Raw genomic sequence first — 10,658 nt, 5'->3', positions numbered from 1 at the left:
TTGCTATGAGACCAAGTTTGCTTTTTAACGAACCTCCAGAAAAAAAAAATAAAAAAAAAAAAATTAATGGTATTCAGCAGATAAGTCCTTAAAGTGGAACCTATTTTAAGAAATTCCTGCTAAATGGGTTTACAAGTCAGTCGGGAGGGAGGAGAAGGTTTCTGGAGCGTGGCTGAGCCCGTCCCCTCCCCGAGCTGGGATTTTGGGGGGTGGGGAGGCGTTTTTGGGGTTTTTTTGGGGATTGGGAGTGGGAGAGGTGAGGGCGGGGGTTGTGTGTCCCCTCCTGGGGTGGCACAGCCGGCCTGGCTGTCCCCAGCTGTCCCCAACACCTTCCAGCCTCAGGAACTCGGGAATTCTGTGCCCAAATTCACACCCGGAGCCGCGGGATGGGATCTGGGGTGGATGGAAGGGATGGGAAGAGGGTGGAGGGGGGAAAAGCTGCTCCCACAGAATCCCAAAATCCCTTGGAGGAGCTCAGGGAGGAGATGAGGAGCTGGGGAAGGTTTTCTGTGCCTGTCTGGCCCCTGAGGGTGGGACAGGGATGGGATGGGATGGAGGGACAGGGGACAGAGATGGGGACAGGGACAGGGGACAGGGATGGGATGGAGGGACAGGGACAGGGACAGGGACAGAGAACAGGGATAGGGACAGGGACAGCGACAGTGACAGGGGACAGGGATAGGGGGACAGGGACAGGGGACAGGGATAGAGGGCAGGGGCCAGGGGCCAGGGATGGGGACAGGGACAGGGACAGGGGACAGAGGACAGGGGACAGGGGCCAGGGATGGGGACAGAGGACAGGGACAGGGGACAGGGAACAAAAAAGGCCCCAGAGTGGGTGAGGGTGTCCTGGGGGTGCAGGATCAGCACCAGGGATGGATCCCAGGGATCCAGGATGGGGGAATCTGCTCCTCTCCCACCTGAACCCGTTGATTTTCCCCCCAAATTCCTCCTCGGGGTGGGAGAGGAGACAAACCCTGCAGGGAGAGGAGGATGGAGACAGGGATTGGGGCCTTGAGCTTTTTCATTTTTTTTTCCCTTTCCCATTTCTCAATCCCAGCCTGGGAATTGCTGCTCCAAAAACCCCACAGTGAAGGGGAAATGGGGCTGGTGCTCTTCCTGCACCCCATCCTGACCCTAAAACATTTTTATCCCACTGATTTCTCTGGACCATCTCCACTTCCCTCTCCCCAGCAGCACTGAGGGATTCCCTCAACTGCTGCACCCCAAACAAAAATCCACCTGGAAACGCCTCCCTGGCATTCCCAGGAATTATTGGGATCAACCTTTGGGATCACTGCTTATCCCAGCACCACCCTGGGGGCTGATCCCACAGGATCCCACAGGATCCCACAGGATCCCTCACTCTGGGAATTCTCCCTCGGAGCAGGAAGAAAAGAGAGAAAGGGGATCCCAAATCCACAGGGGCTCCTGGTGGGGTCTGAGCTCCCAAATCCCTCTGCCACAAGAACAAAGCTCAGATTTTCTCCACAGACACCGAGGAAACGACGGGCAGCGATTATTTATTTTCCCCCTGGCAGATAAATCGGCCTCGGGAAGGGAGGGAGGGAGGGGAGGAGTTTGTGCTAAATTAAAATTTGCATGGTGTAATATATTTAAGCAACTTTCCCTTGCACTTGGTTATAAAGAGCGTTTCTCTAGGGGGGGGAGTTATTTCAGACCTGGCCCCATTTATCCCATTAATTGGCGAGGTGGAAATTAAAACCACGGCGGCAAAAAAAAAAATTAAAAATAAAAAAGGTAAAATTAATGAAAAAAGGGAAAAATTAATGGAAAAAAAGGGAAAAATTAATGAAAAGAAAGGAAAAATTAATGAAATGAAAGCACTGAGGTTGGAGGTTGGGAGCGAAATCATCACCCAGGCATGCAGGCAGCAGCTTTGGGCCTCAGGAAGGAATGATGGAAGGTGAAATTCCCTCTCTGTGGCTGCGTTTGGCTTCCTGGGGCTGTCCCTGGTGAAGGCAGCGGGGCTGGTGGCCTGGGGATCCAGTGGTTTGGGGACCCCAGTGATTTGGGGACCCCGGTGATTTGGGGACCCCGGTGAGCCTGGTGACTCAGTGACCCCAGTGACTCAGTGACCCCAGGGGCTCAGTGACCCCAGTGACTCAGTGACCCCAGGGGCTCAGGGAGCCCAGTGACTCGGGGAGCCCAGTGATCTGGGGACCTTGGTGACCCTGGTGGCTCAGTGACCCTGGTGGCTTGGGGACTCTGGTGGCTTGGGGACTCTGGTGACCCTGGTGACTTGAGGATCCCAGCGGCTCAGGGACCCCAGTGACTTGGTGACCTCAGTGACTTGGTGACCCTGGTGAGCTGAGGAGCCTGGTGATTTGGGGACCCCAATGATCCCGGTGGCTTGGGGACCCTGGTGGCTTGGTGACCCCGGTGGCTCAGGGACTCTGGTGGCTTGGGGACCCTGGTGACCCCAGTGATTTGGGGACCCCAATGACCCCAGTGATTTGAGGACCCCGGTGACCCCAGTGACTCAGGGACCCCAGTGATTTGAGGACCCCAGTGATTTGAGGACCCCGGTGACCCCAGTGACTCAGGGACCCCAGTGATTTGAGGACCCCAGTGACCCTGGTGACTCAGGGACCCCGCTGTCTGATCCAGCCCCTGTCCCTGTCCCCGAGGATAGTGAGGAGGTTTTTACATTCGGTTCTCTAGCTTTATGATATCACATACACTCATACAGCTAGATAACCAAAGAGAAAAACCCACCCAAGGTCTGCAACAAACCGGGGACACCCAGAGCCCCCCGCCCCGAGAGCCCTGTCCCCTCCCATGGGACCCCAAAGGGGGGACAGCGGGGACAGGGATGGACCCCCTGGGATGTGACACCCAAAGGTGGGACAGAGGGATGGGGATGGACCCCTTGGAATGTGACACAATGTCCCCTCCAGGGACCCCAAGGGGATGTGGCTGACCCCAAAAAGGAGCTGGACCCCAAAATGGGCTGAGCTCAGAACAGACCCCGAGGGCTGGGGGTGTCACAGGGTGGGGATGTCACAGGGCAGGGATGTCACACATTGTCCCCAAGGCTCCAACCCCACAGACAGGCCCAGGATGTCACTGGTGTCCCCAAGGCCCCACAGACAGGCCCAGGATGTCACTGGTGTCCCCAAGGCCCCACAGACAGGCCCAGGATGTCACTGGTGTCCCCAAGGCCCCACAGACAGGCCCAGGATGTCACTGGTGTCCCCAAGGCCCCACAGACAGGCCCAGAGATGTCACTGGGTGTCCCCAAAGCCCCACAGACAGTCACAGGGATGTCACACAATGTCCCCAAGGCCCCACACTCAGCCCCGGGGGGCTGCTGGGTCCTTGCCTGGCCCAAATTCACCCCCAGCCCCAGGGGCTCACTCCCGTTTGATAATCAATGCAAATTACTGGTACGGAACTGCTGAGTCAGCAAAGTGGTCAGGAAAAGGGACCCCAAAGGCCCCCCCCGGGGGATCCCCGCACGCTCTTCTGCTCTTCCTCTTCTTCCTCCCCTTTCTTCCCTTCCTCCCCTTCCTCCCCTTCCTCCTCTTCCTGCTCTTCCTCCCCTCCCTCCTCTTCCTCCTCTTCCTCTCCTTCCTCCCCTTCCTCCTCTTCTTCTCTTCCTCCTCTTCCTCCTCTTCCTCCTCCTCCTGCTCCTCTCCTCTTCTCCTCTTCTCCCCTCCCTCCCCTCCCTCCTGGGGCTCCGGGCGGTGATTTTCCCTGGGGGGTCCCGGGGGTCCCGTCCCCCCCGGACTCTGCCCCGCGGCCGGAGGAGGCTCCGGGCACCGGCCGGGGATGTTCCCGGGGAGCTCCGGCTGCTCGGAGGGAAACCGGGGACAGGATGGGGGAGTACCGGTAAAGACTCCCGGGAAAGGCTCCCGGGAAAGGCTCTCGGAAAGGCTCCCGGGAAAGGATCCTGGTAAAAGTTCCCGAGAAAAGCTCCCGGTAAAGGCACCCGGTAAAGGCACCCGGTAAAGGCTCCCGGGAAAAGCTCCCGGTAAAGGGGTCCCGGTAAAACTCCCGGTAAAACTCCCTGGAAAGGCTCCCGGGAAAAGCTCCTGGCTCAAGCTCCCGGTAAAGGCTCCCGAGAAAAGCTCCCCGTAAAACTCCCTGGGAAAGTCTCCCGGTAAAGGCTCCTGGTAAAAGCTCCCGTTAAAGGCTCCCCGAAAGGCTCCAGGTAAAACTCCCTGTGAAAGGCTCACGGTAAAAGCTCCCTGGAAAGCTCCCGGTAAAGGCGGTACCTGCTCATCCCGCCGCCGCCGGCTCCGGGTCAGCGCATCCTTCCCGGGGGGAGCGGGGGAGGCTCATCCCGGGGCTGGCGATGGAGATCCCGGTCCCGCTGCCGGTGCCTCTCCTCCCTCCGCCTCTCCCTCCGCCCGGCGCCTCCGGGACTCGCCTCTACAAAGTTGAGGCCGAAGGAGCGGCTGGAGCCCGGCTGGAGGGCGGGAGGAGGGACGGGAGGAGGGACGGGGACAAAGCCCCGAGCGGCGGGGCTGGGACAGGCCGGGCCGTGGGGCCGGGCCAGGGGTCACCCCCCGCTCCCCCCGCGCTGTCCCTGGGGACGGCTCCGTCTGCCGGGCCCGGCCTGTGTCCCCTCCCCCGGCGGCGGCCGCAGCCCGGCCCGCCCCGTCGGTGCCCCGGGGCTCACCCCGCAGCCGGAGCCGGAGCCGGAGCCGCCCCGCCGGGCCCGACTGGGTTAAATCCCGGTGCCCCGGGGCGGCGGGGGCAGAGCCCGGGGGGCAAGGCCGGGGTTCGGCTCCACGTCCCCTCCGTGCGGTCACCGGAGCCGGGCCGGGGCTGCGGGACCCCGCTGGGCTGTCCCGGTGACACCGGGGGGCTCAGGGGCCTTTCCCCGTTACACCGGGGGCTCAGGGGCCTTTCCCGGCCTCACCGGGGGGCTCAGGGGCCTTTCCCCGTTACACCGGGGGCTCAGGGGCCTTTCCCGCCTCACCGGGGGGCTCAGGGGCCTTTCCCGCCTCACCGGGGGGCTCAGGGGCCTTTCCCGGCCTCACCGGGGGGCTCAGGGGCCTTTCCCGCCTCACCGGGGGGCTCAGGGGCCTTTCCCGGCCTCACCGGGGGGCTCAGGGGCCTTTCCCGCCTCACCGGGGGGCTCAGGGGCCTTTCCCCGTTACACCGGGGGCTCAGGGGCCTTTCCCGGCCTCACCGGGGGCTCAGGGGCCTTTCCCGGTTACACCGGGGGGCTCAGGGGCCTTTCCCGGTTACACCGGGGGGCTCAGGGGCCTTTCCCGGTTACCCCAGGGGGCTCAGGGGCCTTTCCCGGCCCCACCGGGAGCACACCGGGGCTCTGGGCGGACACACAGCGCCGGTGTCACCCCCAGGGCACCGCTGGCACCCACAGATGGACCAAATTTTCCCCCCCTGGGTGTCCCCAGTCCCGTCACGTCCCCGGTGTCCCCCGGCCCGGCCTTGGCGGGTCTCTCCGGGCACCGAGAGCCGGTAAAAGGGCGGAAAACGAAACCAACCGGCGGCGCTGGCAGCACAGCCCCGGTGCCCCGGCCCTGGCAGCACAGGCACAGGCACAGCGGCTCCGGTGCCCCGGCCCTGGCAGCACAGGCACAGGCACAGCGGCTCCGGTAAAACGGCCCTGGCAGCAAAACACCAGGTACAGCGGTCCCGGTATCACAGCCCCGGGCACAGAGGCTCCAGTGCCCCGGTATCACAGCGGCTCCGGTGTCCCGGCCCTGGTGTCTCAGCCCCGGTATCACAGACCCGGTATCACGGCCCTGGTAAGTGGCTCCGGTAAAACGGCCCTGGCAGCAAAACACCGGGTACAGCGGCTCCAATATATCGGTCCCGGTATCTCAGCCGCGAGCACAGCGGCTGCGGTGCCCCGGCCCCGGTATCACAGCCCCGGGCACAGCGGCTCCGGTGCCCCGGCCCCAGTATCTCAGCCCCGGGCACGCCGGCTCCGGTAAAACCGCCCCGGTATCACAGCCCCGGGTACAACGGCTCCAGTGCCCCGGCCCTGGCAGCAAAACACCGGGCACAGCGGCCCCGGTATCACAACTCCAGTGTCCCGGCCCCGGTACCACAGCCCCGGGCACAGCGGCTCCGATGCCCCGGCCCTGGCGGCAAAATCCCGGGCACAGAGGCTCCAGAGCCCCGGGCACGGCGGCCCCGGTATCTCGGCCCCGGTATCACAGCCCCGGGCACAGCGGCTCCGGTACCCCGGGCACGGCGGCCCCGGTATCCCGGCCCCGATATCACAGCCGCGGTACCACTGCCCCGGTGCCCCGGCCCCGGTATCACAGCCCCGGTATCTCGGCCCCGGTATCACAGCCCCGGTATCACAGCCCCGGGCACAGAGGCTCCAGAGCCCCGGGCACGGCGGCCCCGGTGCCCCGGCCCCGGTATCTCGGCCCCGGTATCTCGGCCCCGGTATCACAGCCCCGGGCCGGCCCCGTTTCCAGCGGGCACCGGGAGCAGCGGCGGGCCAGGATGGGCGGCAGGGCCCCGTTCCCGGTTCCCGGTTCCTGCTCCCGGTTCCCGGTTCCCGTTCGGAGGAGCTGATCGGAGCAGGCCCGCGCTGCCCACACAGCCCTTCTATACACCCGCACCCCTATGGAGACCATAGATAGGATATATGGGATATTTAGAATATATAGAATATATATAAGAATATATAGAATATACGGAATGTATGGAATATGTAGAATATATAGGAATACATAGAATATATGAAATATACAGAATATAAAGGAATATGTGGAATATATGGAATACATAGAGAATATATGGAATACCTAGAATATTCAGAATATATAGGAATATATGGAATATGTAGAATATATAGAATATATAGGAATACATAGAATATATGGAATATATATAGAACATACAGAATATACAGGATATATGGAATATATGGAATATAGAGAGTATGCAGAATATATAGAATATGCAGAATATATGGAATATATAGAGTATACGGAATATATAGAGTATACAGAATATATAGAATATGTAGAATATATGGAATATATGGGATAAATAGAATATATGGAATATATGGAATACCCGCTGTGGAAGGCACAGCAGCTCCCGCCTTCCAGCACTGCCAACCCGGCAGCACCGGGAGCTCCCCGTGAGCACCGGGACCCTCCACCGCTCCCCGGGCACCCCCCGGGCTGGGCAGCCCTCGGTCTGAACCCCCCAAAATCCTCCAGCGGCGGCCGCGGCCCCGCGGGGAACGAGCGGAGCGTCCTCCCGGTACAACCACCACCGGGCACCGACACCGGGCACCGACACCGGGCACCGACACCGGGCACCGACACCGGGCACGGCACCGGCACCGGCCCCGGCCCCGCCGCTCTCCGTGGTGCTGAACCGGGGCCGTGCGGGGTCGTGGCCGCCCCGTCCCTCCCTCCCCGAGCCGCCGCTAATTGCTCACGGTCATTAGTGCGGTTCATTATCACCGTTCCCGGTGCTGCCGGTGCCAAATCCGCCGGCTCGTTCCGTCCCCGGTGCGGCCCCGGTGCCGCTCCCGCCATCCCCATCCTCCTCCTCCTCATCCTCCTCCTCCTCACCCGCCGCCGTTCCCGCCGAACCGGGAGCTCTGGGATCCCTCCCCCGGTGCTCTCGAAGGGCTCGGCCCCGTCACCGCCCGCTGCCCCCGGTACCGGCCCCGTCACCGCCCGCTCCCCCCGGTACCGGCCCCGTCACCGCCCGCTCCCCCCGGTACCGGCCCCGTCACCGCCCGCTCCTCCCGGTACCGGCCCCGTCACCGCCCGCTCCTCCCGGTACCGGCCCCGGAGGGGGAACAAACCGACCCCGACCAGGGAAGGCAAGGAACGAACCCAGCGGAGCTTCTCCGCCGCCCCGGGAGCCCGTCCTGACCCGGAGCCGGTTCCGGGAGGGGAAAACGGGGGATTTCCCGTTGGCTGGCACCGAGCGGGCTCAGCCCGGTGCCCGCTGTCCCCGGGAGGAGAAGCGACCCCTGCCCGGCCTGTCCCCGCTCACCGGAGCCCCCGGTGCCCCCGGTTGTCCCCCGGTGTGGATGGAATACCGTCACTGCGCAGCCGTGTTGGGCTCCGGTGGGAGCACGGCGGGGGCAGCGGGGGGGGCTCGGCCCCGTTACCCCCCGGGAGCCCCGGGAAACCCGTCCCGGCTCACACACAGAAGTTATCCCCCGTTAACGGCACCGCGGTGAGGTCTGTCCCGTACCTGGTTGTGCCCGGTCCCTCCCGGTGTTACCGGGGCCAGACCCGCCCGTTCCTCCGCCCGGGGCTCCGGGGTGTCCTCGGCGCCTCCTCAGCCACACCTGCGGATGGGAAAATGAGAGAAAATGAGTTAAAAGAGGAGCCGCTGCCCCAACTCGGAGGAAGTTTCCCGGCGGAGGGAGCGGGAGGGGCCGGACACCGGGGACCGGACACACCGGGACCCCCTGGGGGGCCGGACACACCGGGACCCCCTGGGCGGGACACCGGGGACTGGACACACCGGGACCCCCCGGGCGGGACACCGGGGACCGGACACACCGGGACCCCCCGGGCGGGAGGACACACCGGGACCCCCTGGGCGGGGGGACACACCGGGACCCCCCTGGGGGGACACACCGGGACCCCCTGGGCGGGGGGACACACCGGGACCCCCCCGGGCGGGCGGACACACCGGGACCCCCTGGGCGGGGGGGCACACCGGGACCCCCCTGGGCGGGAGGACACACCGGGACCCCCCTGGGCGGACACACCGGGACCCCCTGGGCGGGGGGACACACCGGGACTCCCCTGGGCGGACACACCGGGACCCCCTGGGCGGGGGGACACACCGGGACCCCCTGGGGGGCCGGACACACCGGGACCCCCTGGGCGGGGGGACACACCGGGACCCCCCTGGGCGGGAGGACACACCGGGACCCCCTGGGCGGGAGGACACACCGGGACCCCCTGGGCGGGAGGACACACCGGGACCCCCTGGGCGGGGGGACACACCGGGACCCCCTGGGCGGACACACCGGGACCCCCTGGGCGGGGGGACACACCGGGCCCGGGGCTCCGCACCCCGCGGGGTTTGGGGGTTTTTTATCTCCCCAGGGGTTTAAAAACTCACCCCGAGCTCAGGAGCGCGGCCTGGGCTGCCGGGAGGGCCCGCAGCTGCTGTTTGTCTGTCTGTCTGTCTGTCCGTGTGTCTGTACCGGCTCCTCCCTCCCGTGGGCACCGGGGCCTCCCCGGGCACCTCCCGCTGCTCCCCCGGGGGAACCGGAGCCTCCCTGGGCAAAATTGTATTTTTTTTCTCCTCTTGTTTATTTTCCTTCCCCAGTTTTTTTTCTCCCCCGTTTTTTTTATTTTTTTTTTTTTTAATTCCCTCCCTCGTCTTTTTTTTTTTTTTATTTTCTTGTCTCATTTTTTCCCTTTTCTCTAATTTTTTTTATTTCCTCTAATTTTTCCCTTTTCTCTATTTTTTTCCTTTTCTCTAATTTTTTTCTTTCATGTATTTCCCCCTTTTTTCTATTTTTTTTTCCTTTCCTCTAATTATTTTCTTTTTTTTTCTAATTTTTTCCTCTAATTTTTCCCCCTTTTCTCTATTTTTTCCTTTTCTCTAATTTTTTCTCCTTTCCTTTTTTTTCCTCCTTTTCTCTAATCTTTTTTCCTTTTCTCTATATTTTTCTTTCCTCTAATTTTTTTCCTTTTCTCTATTTTGTTCTCTATTTATCTCCTTTCCTCTAATTTCCCCCCTTTTCTCTATTTTTTTTCCTTTTCTCTATTTTTTTCCTTTTCTCTATTTTTTTCCTTATCTCTATTTTTTTTTTCTCCTTTTCTCTATTTTTTTCTCTATTTTTTTTTCCTTTTCTCTAATTTTTCTTTTTCCTTTCCTCTATTTTTTTTCCTCTCTTTTTCTCCAATTTTTTCCCTATTTTTTTCCCCCTTTTCCTCGCTCGGCTCCAGCCTCGCTGCTGAATTTATTTGCATTTTAAAACGCGAGGATTCCTTTTCCTCTCCCGCCGCTCGGGCAGCTCGGGAGAGACGAGCGAGCCAAGAAAAAAAACAAAATCCCCCCCAAAAAAACCCGGAAAATCCCCCCAAAACTCTACCCGCCTGAAAAAAAAAAAAAAAAACAACCCTAAAGATTTAACAGATTTTAATCAGTTTTTTTCCTTCCCGCCGCCGCCGCCGCGACCCGAAGGTTTTGTGGCGACAAAAAGCGGAGGATGGAATTTGATATTCGGATTTTTTTGGCCTAAAAAAATCGCCAAAAATAAATTCCACCCGAAATTGGGGAGGGATTGATGAGCCTCGAGGCCAAAACGTCCCGTCCTGCCCAGGAAAATCTGATTTTACATCAACGCCCCCCCGATCGGCCGCTGGAAAACGAAACTGCCCGAGAGGAGAAGGGACTGGGAGGCAAAAAACATTCCCAGTCCAAACTGGGAGCCAAAAAACATTCCCAGTCCAAACTGGGAGCCAAAAAACATTCCCAGTCCAAACTGGGAGCCAAAAAACATTCCCAGTCCGAACTGGGAGCCAGACATCAATTCCCAGTATAAACTGGAAGCCAAAAACCATCCCCAGTCCAAATTGGGAGACAGACAACCATTCCCAGTCCGAACTGGGAGTACATCAACCGTTTCCAGTCCAAACTGGGAGCCAGACAACCATTCCCAGTACAAATTGGGAGACAGAAAACCATTCCCAGTCTAA

At 60.9% G+C, this 10,658-nt stretch overlaps 1 protein-coding gene across 1 annotated transcript in view; it reads right to left on the bottom strand.

Annotated features, from left to right (window-relative positions):
• Positions 1-4,270: 4,270 nt before the first annotated feature.
• The window catches only part of MEF2B (myocyte enhancer factor 2B), a gene marked incomplete at its 3' end in the record, with an annotated part of 39,804 nt that continues 33,416 nt past the window's right edge, over positions 4,271-10,658 (bottom strand). The window contains exons 10-12 of the mRNA XM_083880200.1: positions 8,185-8,281; positions 7,734-7,852; positions 4,271-4,435 (exon numbers count right to left, since the gene is read on the bottom strand). Coding sequence (XP_083736326.1) covers positions 4,271-4,435; positions 7,734-7,852; positions 8,185-8,281 — 381 coding nt within the window. The remainder of the gene's footprint in view (positions 4,436-7,733; positions 7,853-8,184; positions 8,282-10,658) is intronic.

This window comes from Zosterops lateralis (genome assembly GCF_965231275.1).
Source record: "Zosterops lateralis genome assembly, chromosome: 29".
Classification (NCBI taxonomy): Eukaryota; Metazoa; Chordata; class Aves; order Passeriformes; family Zosteropidae; genus Zosterops; species Zosterops lateralis.
The sequence above is the reverse complement of the archived record's forward strand: the minus strand, read 5'-3'. Positions and strand labels throughout refer to the sequence as shown.